This window comes from Macaca fascicularis, chromosome 2 (assembly GCF_037993035.2).
Source record: "Macaca fascicularis isolate 582-1 chromosome 2, T2T-MFA8v1.1".
In the NCBI taxonomy this organism is placed as follows: Eukaryota; Metazoa; Chordata; class Mammalia; order Primates; family Cercopithecidae; genus Macaca; species Macaca fascicularis.
Window position 1 is genome coordinate 21158474 of NC_088376.1, and position 14989 is coordinate 21173462.

Below are 14989 nucleotides of genomic sequence, written 5' to 3' on the forward strand. Positions count from 1 at the left end.
ATGTGAAAATAACATTAATCTTTTTTTACATATCCACTAGAGCTCTTGAGTGATGAGGTATAATGTCAACAAACACTAATATTTTGAAATGACTTTTTTTTCTAAGCAGTAGTTCTCAACAATGGGCTTAAAATATTCAGTAAACCATGCTGCAAATAGAAGTACTGTCGTTCAGGCTTTGTTGTTCCACTTATAGACGACAAGCAGAGTATATGTAGCATAATTCTTAAGGGCTCTAGGATTTTCAGAATGGTCAATAAGCATTGGCTTCAACTTTATTACCAGCTGCATTAGTCCTTAATAAGAGAGCCAGCCTGTTCTTTGAAGCTCTGAAGCCAGGCATTGACTTCTCCCTAACTGTGAAAGTCCTAGATGGCATCTTCTTTCAGTAGAAGGCTATTTTGTCTACATTGAATATCTATTCCTTAGTGTAGCCACCTTCATCAACTGTCTTAGCCAGATCTGGATATCTTGCCATAGCTTCTGTATCAGCCCTTGCTACTTCACCTTGCACTTTTATGTTATGAAGATGTCTTCTTTCCTTAAACCTCATGAACCAACCTCTGCTAGCTTCCAGACTTTCTTCTGCAGCTTTCTCACCTCTCTCAGTCTTCACAGAATTGAAGAGAGTTATGGCCTTGCTCCAGATTAGGCTTTGTCTTACGGGAATGTGTTGGTTTGATCTGTCGAGATAACTTAAACTTTCTCCTTATCAGCAATAAGGCTGTTTTATTTTCTTATCATTTGTGTGTTCAGAAGTGCCACTCCGCTGAGTAGCACTTTTGATTTTCTTCCAGAATTTTTCCATTACAACTTAGCTGTTTGGTGCCAGAGGCCTAACTTTCAGCCAGTCTCAGCTTTTGATGTACCTTTCTCACTAAGCTTCATCATTTCTATCTTTTGATCAAAAGTCAGAGATATATGACTCCTTTCACTTGAATGATTGGAGGTCAATGTAGGGTTATTAACTGGCCTAATTTCAATATTGTTTTGTCTAGGGGAATCATGAGGTTCATAGAGAGTGAGAGTTGGGGGAACAGCCAGTCAATGGAGCCGTCAGAACACACACATTTAGCAATTAAGTTTTCCATCTTATATGAGCATGGTTTGTAGTGTCCCAAAACAATGACAATGGTAACATCAAAGATCACTCATCACAGATAACCATAACAGATATAATAATAATAAAGTGTGAAATATGAGAATTACCAAAATGTGAGAGAGATATAAAGTGAGCAGATGCTGTTGAAAAATGACACTGATAGGCTTGCTGGATACAGGGTTGCCACAAATCTTCAACTGGTAAAAAAGAATGCAACATTTGCAAAGTGCAATAAAGTGAAGCGCAATAAAATGAGGTGTACATATATAAGAAGCAGCTACTACCTCTAGGGCTGAGGCAAACTATACAAAGAAGGAGCAAATTTTAAGAGAGCCCCTCTCCTCAAGAGCTGAGATCCAGACTTTGTTGGAGAGGGTATGACTATAGCCCACTGATGGCAGAAATTGCATTGAAATGCTGCAGGACAAAGCTGTCAAACAGAAAACTGCCCCTGGAATGATGACCATGCTTTTCGGGAAGCCATTTTCTGGGGGATGAGTAGAACTCAGTGGGAAGCTATTGGCTTGGGTGCTCATGAGGCTAGCTAGACTGAGCCTGGCCAGAATGCTGGTAGAACTTACTGGGAATCTACCTGTGGAGGTGTTGTGAAAACAGCTGAGATGCCAGCAGAATTTCATGGTATGTTGTCTGCTGGGGTGCTTGCAAAATTTGCCAGTAAGCTGGATATAGTGCCAGTGGAACTGTATACGAAGCTGCCTCCAGGGGAAATGAGCACCACTAAGCATCCTGCACACTGCACAAGTGCTACAGGAACAAGGAAAGAGAGGAAGCATGTCAGAACCTGGAAAAGAAGAGAAGTCTCTCCTGCAGTTTCTCTTCAGCACCTTCTACTGACAAAGCTTTACATCAAGCCAGCTGGTAAAGGAGAGACATTACCAAGGTCCAGCTCCATTAACAAAGCAGGGCAATGATGAAGGGTGGATTTGATGCTGAAAGGGAATAAGTTGACAGCTAGCACAAGAACTAAGGAAAGTACCTAGGTCAATGATGGTACCACTTACTGAGATGGGGAACCAAGGAGGAGTTGTTTGGGTTAAGATTGAGAATTCGCTTTGAGTGTGTTAATTTTGAGATGCCTAGGAGACTCTTAAGTGAAAGTTTTGATTATCCAGATAAATATGTAAAGCTGGTGCTCAGAGAGAGAGGAAGGGGCTATTTCCAACAAATGGTGCAGGAACAGTTGCAAATCCCCATAAAAAATCAGAACCTCAACCTACATATTGTATCTTATATAAAAATTAGCTAAGCTTGGATCAGATCATAGCACTATATGAAACTTAAATTGTGAAACTTCTGGAAGAAAAAATGGATATGGTGTGTGCAGTATTGGGCTAGGCAAATATTTCTTAGACATAACATCAAAGCCATAACATGTAAAATAAACTAATAAATTTGACTTCATCAAAGTTTAAAACTTCTGTTCTTTGAAAAACATTAAGAGAATGAAAAGATAAGCTGCAGACTAGGAGAAAATATTTGCAAATTGTAGGCTGGGCACAGTGGCTCATGCCTGTAATACCAGCACTTTGGGAGATCAAGGCAGGTGGATCATGAGGTCAGGAGATCAAGACCATCCTGGCTAACACAGCGAAACCCCATCTCTACTAAAAATACAAAAAAATTAGCCAGGTGTGTTGGCAGGCGCCTGTAGTCCCAGCTACTCGGGAGGCTGAGGCAGGGGCATGGTGTGAACCCGAGGGTGGAGCTTGCAGTGAGCCGAGATTGTGCCACTGCACTGCAGCCTGGGTGACAGGGCAAGACTCTGTCACAAAAAAAAAAAAAAAGAAAGAAAAGAAAAGAAAAAATATTTGCAAATTGTATATCTGACAAATAATTCATATCCAAAACTCAAAAATAAGAAAATAAACAACCTAATGAAAAATGTAAAAATTTGAGCAGCCACTTCACTAAGGAAGATACCCAGGTGCTCACTGTGGCAGCACATATACTAAAATTGGAATGATACAGAGATTAGCATGGCCCCTGCACAAGGATGACACGTGAACACATCAAGTGGTTCATGTCTTTAAATGAAGATGCCCAAATGGCAAATAAGTACATGAAAAGTGTTCAACACCAATAAGCTCTAGGGAAATGCAAGTGAAAACTATACTGAGATATCACTACATACCTTTTAGAATGGCTGATTAAACAAAAACTGACAACATTAAATGCTAATGGGGATGCAGAAGCAACTGGAATGCTCATATTTCTGGTAAGAGAAAAAACTGGAAAACATTTTTACTTGGCAGTTTTTATAAAATCAAATTAAACATATGCTTATAATATGATGCAATAATCCCACTCCAAGGCATTTATCAAAGGGAAATGTAAAATTATGTTCCCACAAAAATTCATAGGCACATATTGTACTTACCTGAATCTTCAGTAGAATGTTGACTAGGAATGCTGAGAATGGTGGACATGTTTTGTTTTTGAACTTAATGGGGAAACACTCAATTTTTTAGCATTAAGTAGATTATTAGCTACAGCTTTTTTTTGGTAGATGCCCTTTATCAGGTTGAGAAAGTACCCAAGTACCCATCTATTCTTATTTTGCTGAAAGGAATAGATGTTGAATTTTGCTGATGCTTCTTGCACATCTGTTGAGATGATCACATGGTTTTTCTACTTTTTTTAAAATTATAATTTAAGTTCTAGGGTACATGTACACAATGTGCAGGTTTGTTACATATGTAAACATGTGTCTTGTTGGTGTGCTGCACCCATTAACTTGTCATTTACATTAGGTATATCTCCTAATGCTATCCCTCCCCCTTCCCCTCACACCAAGACAGGCCCCGGTGTGTGATGTTCCCCTTCCTGTGTCCAAGTGTTCTCATTGTTCAATTCCCACATATAAGTGAGAAGATGCAGTGTTTGGTTTTCTGTCCTTGTGATAGTTTGCTGAGAATGATGGTTTCCAGCTTCATCCATGTCCCTACAAAGGACGTGAACTCATCCTTTTTTAAGGCTGCATAGTATTCCATGGTGTATATAAGCCACATTTTCTTAACCCAGTCTATCATTGGTGGGCATTTGGGTTGGTTCCAGGTCTTTGCTGTTGTGCATAGTGCCACAATAAACATACGTGTGCATGTGTTCTTTATAGCAGCATGATTTATAATCCTTTGGGTATATACCCAGTAATGGGATGGCTGGGTCAAATGGTATTTCTAGTTCTAGATCCTTGAGGAATCGCCACACCGTCTTCCACAATGGTTGAACTAGTGTGCAGTCCCACCGACAGTGTAAAAGTGTCCTATTTCTCCATATCCTCTCCAGCACCTGTTGTTTCCTGACTTTTTAATGATCACCATTCTAACTGGTGTGAGATGGTATCTCATTGTGGTTTTGATTTGCATTTCTCTGATGGCGAGTGATGATGCGCATTTTTTCATGTGTCTGTTGGCTGCATAAATGTCTTCTTTTGAGAAGTGTCTGTTCATATCCTTTGCCCACTTTTTGGTGGGATTGTTTGTTTTTTCTTGTAAGTTTGTTTGAGTTCTTTGTAGGTTCTGGATATTAGCCCTTTGTCAGATGAGTAGATTGCAAAAATTTTCTCCCATTCTATAGGTTGCCTGTTTACTCTGATGGTAGTTTCTTTTGCTGTACAGAAGCTCTTTAGTTTAATTAGATCCCATTTTTCAATTTTGGCTTTTGTTGCCATTGCTTTTGGTGTTTTACATATGAAGTCTTTGCCCATGCCTATGTCCTGAATGGTATTGCCTAGGTTTTCTTCTAGGATTTTTATGGTTTTAGGTCTAACATTTAAGTCTTTAATCCATCTTGAATTAATTTTTGTATAAGGTGTAAGGAAGGGATCCAGTTTCCGCTCTCTACATGTGGCTAGCCAATTTTCCCAGCACCATTTATTAAATAGGGAATCCTTTCCCCAATTCTTGTTTTTGTCAGATTTGTCAAAGATCAGATGGCTGCAGATGTGTGGTATTATTTCTGAGGGCTCTGTTCTGTTCCATTGGTCTATATCTCTGTTTTGGTACCAGTACCATGCTGCTTTGGTTACTGTAGCCTTGTAGTATAGTTTGAAGTCAGGTAGCGTAATGCCTCCAGCTTTGTTCTTTTTGCTTAGGATTGTCTTGGCAATGTGGGGTCTTTTTTGGTTTCATATGAACTTTAAAGCAGTTTTTTCCAATTCTGTGAAGAAAGTCATTGGTAGCTTGATGGGGATGGCATTGAATCTATAAATTACCTTGGGCAGTATGGCCATTTTTCACGATGTTGATTCTTCCTATCCATGAGCATGGAATATTCTTCCATTTGTTTGCGTCCTCTTTTATTTCGTTGAGCAGTAGTTTGTAGTTCTCCTCGAAGAAGTCCTTCACATCCCTTCTAAGTTGGATTCCTAGGTATTTTATTCTCTTTGCAGCAATTGTGAATGGGAGTTCACTCATGATTTGACTCTCTGTTTGTCTGTTCTTGGTGTATAGGAATGCTTGTGTTTTTGGCATATTGATTTTGTATCCTGAGACTTTGCTGAAGTTGCTTATCAGCTTAAGGAGATTTTGGGCTGAGATGATGGGGTTTTCTAAATATACAATCATGTCATCTGCAAACAGGGACAAATTGATTTCTTCTTTTCTTAATTGAATACCCTTTATTTCTTTCTCCTGCCTGATTGCCCTGGCTAGAACTTCCAACACTATGTTGAATAGGAGTGGTGAGAGAGGGCATCCCTGTCTTGTGTCAGTTTTCAAAGGGTATGCTTCCAGTTTTTGCTCATTCAGTGTAATATTGACTGTGGGTTTGTCATAAATAGCTCTTATTATTTTGAGATACGTTCCATCAATACCGAATTTATTGAGAGTTTTTAGCATGAAGGACTGTGGAATTTTGTCAAAGGCCTTTTCTGCATCTATTGAGGTAATCATGTGGTTTTTGTCTTTGGTTCTGTTTATATGCTGGATTACGTTTATTGATTTGCGTATGTTCAACCAGCCTTGCATCCCAGGTATGAAGCCCACTTGATCATGGTGGATAAGCTTTTTGATGCGCTGCTGGATTCAGTTTGCCAGTATTTTATTGAGGATTTTTGCATCGATGTTCATCAGGGATATTGGTCTAAAATTCTCTTTTTTTGTTGTGTCTCTGCCAGGCTTTGGTGTCAGGATGATGTTGGCCTCATAAAATGAGTTAGGGAGGATTCCCTCTTTTTCTGTTGATTGGAATAGTTTCAGAAGGTATGCTATCAGCTCCTCCTTTTACCTCTGGTAGAATTCTGCTGTGAATCCATCTGATCCTGGACTTTTTTTGATTGGTAGGCTATTAATTATTGCCTCAATTTCAGAGTCTTATTGGTCTATTCAGGGATTCAACTTCTTCCTGGTTTAGTCTTGGGAAGGTGTATGTGTCCAGGAATTTATCAATTTCTTCTAGATCTTAGTTATTTCTTGCCTTCTGCTAGCTTTTGAATGTGTTTGCTCTTGCTTCTCTGGTTCTTTTAATTGTGATGTTAGGGTGTCAATTTTAGATCTTTCCTGCTTTCTCTGGTGGGCATTTAGTGCTATAAATTTCCCTCTACACACTGCTTTAAATGTGTCCCAGATTCTGGTATGTTGTGTCTTTGTTCTCATTGGTTTCAAAGAATATCTTTATTTCTGCCTTTATTTCGTTATGTATCCAGTAGTCATTTAGGAGCAGGTTGTTCAGTTTCCATGTAGTTGAGTGGTTTTGAGTGAGTTTCTTATTCCTTAGTTCTAGTTTGATTGCACTGTGGTCTGAGAGACAGTTTGTTATAATTTCTGTTCTTTTACAATGCTGAGGAATGCTTTACTTCCAACTATGTGGTCAATTTTGGAAAAAGTGCGATGTGGTGCTGAGAAGAATGTATATTCAGTTGATTTCGAGTTCTGTAGATGTCTATTAGGTCCGCTTGGTGCAGAGTTGAGTTCAATTCCTGGATATCCTTGTTAACTTTCTGTCTTGTTGATCTGTCTAATGTTGACAGTGGGTTGTTAAAGTCTTCCATTATTATTGTGTGGGATTCTAAGTCTCTTTGTAAGTCTCTAAGGACTTGCTTTATGAATCTGGGTGATCCTGTATTGGGTGTATATATATTTAGGATAGTTAGCTCTTCTGGTTGAATTGATCCCTTTACCATTATGTAATGGCCTTTTTTGTCTCTTTTGATCTTTGTTGGTTTAAAGTCTGTTTTATCAGAGACTAGGATTGCAGCTCCTGCCTTTTTTTTGTTTTCCATTTGCTTGGTAGATCTTCCTCCATCCCTTTATTTTGAGCCTATATGTGTCTCTGCATGTGAAATGGGTCTCCTGAATACAGCACACTGATGGGTCTTGACTCTTTTTGCCAGTCTGTGTCTTTTAATTGGAGCATTTACCCTCATTTACATTTAAGGTTAATATTGTTATGTGTGAATTTGATCCTGTCATTATGATGTTATCTGGTTATTTTGCTCATTAGTCAATCCAGTTTCTTCTTAGCATTGATGGTCTTTACATTTTGGCATGTTTTTGCAGTGGCTGGTACCGGTTGTTCTTTTCCATGTTTAGTGCTTCCTTCAGGAGCTCTTGTAGGGCAGGCGTGGTGGTGAAAAAAATCTCTCAGCATTTGCTTATCTGTAAAGGATTTTATTTCTCCTTCACTTATGAAACTTAGTTTGGCTGAATATGAAATTCTGTGTTGAAAATTATTTTCTTTAAGAATGTTGAATATTGGCCCCCATTCTCTTCTGGCTTGTAGAGTTTCTGCCGAGAGATCCGCTGTTAGTCTGATGGGCTTCCCTTTGTGGGTAACCTGACCTTTCTCTCTGGCTGCCCTTAACATTTTTTCCTTCATTTTAACTTTGGTGAATCTGACAATTATGTGTCTTGGAGTTGCTCTTCTCGAGGAGTATCTTTGTGGTGTTCTCTTTATTTCCTGAATTTGAATGTTGGCCTGCCTTGCTAGGTTAGGGAAGTTCTCCTGGATAATATCCTGCAGAGTGTTTTCCAACTTGGTTCCATTCTCCCCATCACTTTCAGGTACACCAGTCAGACATAGATTTGGTCTTTTTACATAGTCCCATATTTCTTGGAGGCTTTGCTCATTTCTTCTTAGTCTTTTTTCTCTAAACTTCTGTTCTTGCTTCATTTCATTCATTTGATCTTCAATCACTGATATGCTTTCTTCCAGTTGATCGAATTGGTTACTGAAGCTTGTGCATTCATCATGTAGTTCTCGTGCCATGGTTTTCAGCTCCATCAGGTCATTTAAGGACTTCTCTACACTGCTTATTCTAGTTAGCCATTCGTCTAATCTTTTTTCAAGGTTTTTAGCTTCTTTGCGATGGGTTCGAACTTCCTCCTTTAGCTCGGAGAAGTTTGATCGTCTGAAGCCTTCTCTCAACTTGTCAAAGTCATTCTCCATCCAGCTTTGTTCCATTGCTGGTGAGGAGCTGTATTCCTTTGGAGGGGGAGAGGCACTCTGATTTTTAGAATTTTCAGCTTTTTTGCTCTGTTTTTCCCCATCTTTGTTGTTTTATCTACCTTTAGTCTTAGATGATGGTGATGTACAGATGGGGTTTTGGTGTGGAGGTCCTTTCTGTTTGTTAGTTTTCCTTCTAACAGTCAGGACCTCTCAGCTGCAGGTCTGTTGGAATTTGCTGGAGGTCCACTCCGGACACTGTTTGCCTGGGTATCAGCAGTGGAGGCTGCAGAACAGCGAATATTGCTGAACAGCAAATGTTGCTGCCTGATCATTCCTCTGGAAGCTTCATCTCAGAGGGATACCCAGCTGTGTGAGGTGTCAGTCTGCCCCTACTGGGGGGTGCCTCCTGGTAGGGAGGCTACTCACGGGTCAGGGACCCACTTGAGGAGGCAGTCTGTCCATTCTCAGATCTCAAACTCCGTGCTGGGAGAACCACTGCTCTCTTCAAAACTCAACTGGAAATGCAGAAATCACCTGTCTTCTGCATCGCTCACACTGGGAGCTGTAGACTGGAGCTGTTCCTATTTGGCCATCTTGGAACCCAGACTGGTTTTTCTTTTTTAATGTACTGATCTGGTGAACTACATTGATGATTTTTTTTTAATTATTATTTATTTATTTATTTATTGAGACTGATTTTTGCTCATGTTGCTCAGGCTGGAGTGCAATGGCGCGATGTCAGCTCACTGCAAGCTGTGCCTCCCAGATTCAAATGATTCTCCTATCTCAGCCTCCTGAGTAACTGGGATTACAGGCACCCACCACCATATCCAGATAATTTTTTTGTATTTTTAGTAGAGATGGGGTTCACCATGTTGGCCAGGCTGGTCTCAAACTCCTGACCTCAGTTGCTCCACCCACCTTGGCCTCCCAAAGTGCTGGGATTACAGGTGTGAGCCACCACGCCCAGTTGATGAATTTTTATTTGGAAATTATTTTAGATTCAGGGGCTACATGTGCATGTTTGTTACATGGATATATTGCATACTGCTGGCATTCGGGCTTCTATTGAAATCACATTGATGGATTTTTAAATTTCAATTTAGCCTTGTATTTCTGGCATAAACCCCACTTGGTCATTATGTATAATACTTTTTATATGTCACTGGATTTGATTTACTTATATTTTGTTGATAATTTTTGTGTCTGTGTTCATGAGGCTCTTATTCTGTAGTTTTCTTTTCTTGTCATGTCTTTGTCTGGTTTTAGAATGATGTAATGCTGGCTTTATGAAGTGATTTGGGAAGTATTCCGTCTTCTATTTTCTGGTAGAGTCTGTGTAGAATTGGTATATATTTCTTAAATGTTTGGTTGAGTTTATCATTGAATTGATCTGGTCCTTCTTTTTCTGTATTGGTAATATTGTGTCTTGGTGAGATTTGGGGCTTTAGAATCAAGCAACCCCAGATTAGTATCTGACTTTGTTAATTTCTCCCTGTGAGACATTGGGCAAGTCACACATTCTCTCTGAGCCTGTTTCCTCATCTATAAAATGGGTAATTGTGATAATTGAATAATAACATACATCAGTTGTTCAGTACTCTACTACATGTATTTATATGTAATACATGTATGAAATTTACATATATTAAATTATTTAAATTTTACTATCATACTATTCTGTTTACAGTATATATCAGTACTATATTATCATAATCCTTATTTTACAGATAAGAAAGCTATTGGAGGCCAGGCATGGTGGCTCACGCCTGTAATCCCAGCGCTTTGGGAGGCCGAGGTGGGTGGAACATGAGGTCGGGAGATAAGAGACCACCCTGGCTAACACCGTGAAACCCCGTCTCTACTAAAAATACAAAAAAAAAACAAAAACAAAAACAAAAAACAAAAACTGTTAGCCAGGTATGGTGGCAGGCACCTGTAGTCCCAGCTACTCCGGAGGCTGAGGCAGGAGAATGGTGTGAACCCAGGAGGCGGAGCTTGCAGTGAGCCAAGATTGCGCCACTGCACTCTAGCCTGGGCGACAGAGCAAGACTCCGTCTCAAAAAAAAAAAAGAAAAAAGAAAGCTATTGGAAAGCAAGATTAAATAACTTGCCCAGGGTTACTCAGGTTATGCATAATAGAGTCAGTATTCAGATTGAGGCTGTCCAGTTCCTGAGTCCTGGCTTTTAAGCACTAAGCTATACTAATGATAATACTTATCTTTCAGAGTGCTATGCGTGTTAAACGAGGCAATTCATGAAAGTGGCTGAATTTGTGCTAGTATAGACTTGTTGTTTAGTAAACGTGTATTATTATTAATAATGTGAATTTTTATTATTTTGAAATGAAACTACTTTGGAATAGTTTCTACCTGAAAGATATTTTAGTACATATAATCAAATACTGCATTGAAGTTTGTTCCAGTGAAATTCCATGAGCATTTGCCACACTTTACAACATGATATTGAGAATATCAAAGCTTATTAGGAAAAGCAACTTGAATTCTTGTCCTGGTTCTGCATTGTCTTTTGGTGCAATCCTGGTAATTAAGTCTCTTGTAATATTAGTGAATCTGTAGCAAAAGGATAGGTAAAATATCTGTTTTGATCACTTTGACCTAAGTTGTTGACTGGTTTATAAAAGACAGGCTGGACACGGTGGCTCACGCCTGTAATCCCAGAACTTTGGAGGCCGAGGCAGGTGGATTATAAGGTCAAGAGTTCAAGACCAGCCTGGCCAATGTGGTGAAACCCCATCTCTACTAAAGCTACAAAAATTAACTGGGCATGGTGGCACGTGCCTGTAATCCCAGCTACTTGGGAGGCTGAGGCACGAGAATCGCTTGAACCTGGGAGGCAGATGTTGCAGTGAGCCAAGATCATACCACTGTATTTCAGCCTGGGCGACAGAGCGAGACTCTGTCTCAAAAAAAAAAAAAGGAAAAACAACAAAAAAAAGACAAGTACCTGAAGATACTATGAAAAGTACAAGGTTGTGCTAATATTAAATATAGATATTTGGTGTTCTGTGATAAGAATCAGAATATTTTGTTGATATATAAATATTTTGGGATTATTTTGAACATACTTGTACTGTGATTGGTACACATTGATGCCAGTTAATTTTAGGTTTTCAGGCCTTTATGGTATTTATTCGGGTGTATCTTTTCTTTTAGCCTGACGAGGTCATGACTGCTGTATGCCAAATGTTAGATTCATTCTGTTTATTTAAAAATTATAAAGGATAACCTAAAAAATGGAATCACAGTTTCAATAAGTACTTTGTCCTATGTTTCAGTTAGCAAAACTTATTTTATGGTTTTTTAAATGATAAACCTCATTATATCAAAATATATAGCAAAATGACATAGTGTATGTATGCCATTAATTAAGACTGGGAATTACATGGAAGATTGGCACACTGGGCATTTTGACAGAGGGTAAGAAAAGAAAAGCCTTTGGTTATGAAGTGTAGTAGTTATTGTGTAGATTGTCAAATGCTAAGGAACAATGCTCACTCTGGGAAAATATAATAACATATTATATTGTTTTGTGAATTGTAGCTGACTTTGGCCTGGCAAAGCAAAAACAAGAAAACAGTAAACTCACATCTGTTGTTGGAACAATCCTGTATTCTTGGTAAGGACAATTATTTTATGGCTCTCGAACATCATACTTAACTGATTTGGGCTTTCATTTCTATTATTGACTTGCAAAGGAAAGAGGATTTCAGGAAAGAAAGCTTATTTTATAAGTTTTTTTCAATTATCTAGATAATACACATTACTAGAATTGTGGATCATTATGTATGCTTAAAACAACCACCACAAAAATAATCTTTCTTCTAAGGTATCACTGCCCCTCATGGGGATTCCTTTTATAAATTGTAAATTGAAATGATCCTTGGCATATAGTAGGTGTGCAATAGTTGTTGAATGAAACTGAGAATGAAGTAATAGATATGCTACCCAACATATTTGGAACATTTTATTGTACTCACTTGTATGTATGACTCTTTTTCTCTTTTCTACCTATAAACATTCAAGTGCAGGGCAAGGATTTTTGTACCCTAATACCTATCCTAGTATCTGGCAAATAATAGGCACCGATTAACTTTACTGCATGAATGAATAAATAATGACATGTATACTTAGACATATGTTTACAAAGTAAGTTGGTTCTTGGATAAATGAGTGTTTATTTTTTGATAAATGGAGACACTTTTAAATTCTTTGACGTACTTTGAGGTTCCTTTGCAAGCCACTAATTATTATGAAGTAAGAATCTTCTTTTGCTGATCACATGTCATTTGTCTGAATCTGTTGAAATTAGCAAATAGTTATGGTAGTGTGTAGAAAAGCAGATTTCAGGGAAATATTCTGGAATCTGATTCAACAGGTCAAGCAATCAAGACACAATCATTCTTTTAAAATCTAGCCTATAGTTGTACAATTGTGTCCTGGGGAATTAAACACGACTCTTCTTGAGGAAGAGTAGAAATTGTCTAAAAATCACAGCCTAATTTTACAAAGTCCTTTCATGCAGAAGTGTTCAGAATAATGTTTTAAGAGGGTGACTTTTCATTTTATCTTACTGGAAATGTTTTACATCTTTATTCTTGAAACTGGTTTCATGAGAAGATGCAAAGAAACTGTGGCAAGCTAATAAGTACCTTGTAAGCTGTAAGCTTATATGATGTCTACTTAACCTCTTAACAGTAAGTCTGACCTACTCGTTACTTGCTGACAGAAGAATAATTTTCTTTTGTTTCACTGTGTACTGTTTTTATAAAATAAACAATAAAAATTTGATCATAGAAGTGTCAAGTAATCATATATTTCTGAACAGATTTGATTGTCAGTCAAATTGCAGAACAATTAACACACAAACTTAAATTTCTGCTGGTCATACTTGGTGAAAGCATATTTTTATTCCTGAGACTTTGAATTAAGTTTAGAATTGCTTATATGATAGTATCAACTGTGTGTGTGTATGTGTGTGTGTTTGTGTGTGCGTGTGTGTGTGTAAGAGAAAGATAGAGAATCCATAGAATATGTAGAAAGAAATCCAAGACATGACAACTTTTTTGCCGTATTAGCCCAAACATGGCTTCACATTTTCATTTAATTTTTAAATTAACTGAAGAGTTTGTAAGCTGAACCTACTCATATAGATAAACTATTATTTCATGTATGTGTACTATAATTGTTTTAATAACATGTACAGTATATCTTACCACCATTTATCTTTCTGTCAACCTCCTATTCTTTTAAATTGCTTTAAAAATTTCTTTCTACTCCCTTCTCTCATCTCTCCAAGTTATTAGAAATGCCCCCTGTCTGATGGGTTTTACTATGAATTTGGGTTCACAAACCATCTTTCTTGCTAGTTTTTGATGTCCTTAGCTGAGTATGGAGTTAAAAACTCAGTCCTACATCATATTGTGTTTCTTTCTTAGTTTGGGATTCTCTAAAAGCAGAATCTGAGACAAGAATTTGAGTGAAATAGTTTATTTGGGAGGAGGTCCCAGGAAACACTATTAGGAGAGCGGTGAAGTGAGATTTGGAGGGAAAGCAGCCAGTACAGTGAACATTAATAATTAGGTTCATAGAGTATTATCTGGGATATAGTATAGAGCAGGGGTGTCCAATCTTTTGGCTTCTCTGGGCCACATTGGAAGAGGAAAAATTGTCTTGGACCACATGCAAAATACACCGACACTAAAGATAGCTTTTATGAGCTTTTAAAAATGGAAAAAAACTGAAGTGTTTTAAGAAAGATTTATGCATTTGTGTTGGGCCACATGCAGTCCGTGGGCCGGGGGTTGGACTAACTTGGTGTACAGGGTGTTTTAGAGTTGCCCTGTGTGCCAGATGAAAGGTTGGAGTATTTTTTTTCCAATCACAAGGGGGAGCCCTCAGCATCTGACTGAGGGCTGCTCTGGGAAGCTTGTGCCCAGGTGCTTATGGCATGCCAGGGCATGGGCTAGAGGCACTCCAGGCAGAGAGCTGGAGGGGCATTGCTTGAGGTATGATGCCATAGACTTGTACTGGAAATGTGAGTGGGAGTCTGGCTAGGGTCCAGACATTCTAGAATTTTTTTGTAATTCTGTAATTCTTACTTTCATGTAAGTTTTCTGAGCTTGTCTGAGCCTGTAAATGTGGACCTGGGATGTGGACATTTGGATGCCATAGAGATGCCTAGGCACTCCTTTCCCTTCCCTGCGGGGTCCCCAGAGTTTGATGTCCCCATGTCGTTTTGCCCTTTCCATTTGCTTTTGCTTCCTCAGATATTAACTTATTGAAAGGAAGAAAGGTCTCTTTGTCAACTCTTGTAGGAAGTACCTCAGAGCATTCTTTATTCTGTATTCAGCTGGTAGATAAAGGGTTTGTAGGCACATTGCTGGAGCAATTGTACTGGAACAGAAGGTCAGTAAAGGTTCTTTTCATTGATCTGATATGATTCATTATTAGGCAGGTT

At 38.5% G+C, this 14989-nt stretch overlaps 1 protein-coding gene and 1 non-coding gene across 11 annotated transcripts in view; both read left to right on the plus strand.

The window, feature by feature from the left end:
* NEK10 (NIMA related kinase 10) overlaps positions 1-14989 on the plus strand; it is a 271626-nt gene that overhangs the window by 102476 nt on the left and 154161 nt on the right. For all 10 annotated transcript variants that reach the window (XM_065539836.2, XM_065539837.2, XM_065539838.2 and 7 more), the window contains one exon: positions 12073-12148. In XM_065539836.2, coding sequence (XP_065395908.1) covers positions 12073-12148 — 76 coding nt within the window. The remainder of the gene's footprint in view (positions 1-12072; positions 12149-14989) is intronic.
* Positions 3048-3151, plus strand: LOC123571969 (U6 spliceosomal RNA). The gene has a single exon (XR_006696327.1). It is a non-coding gene; the product is annotated as a U6 spliceosomal RNA (small nuclear RNA).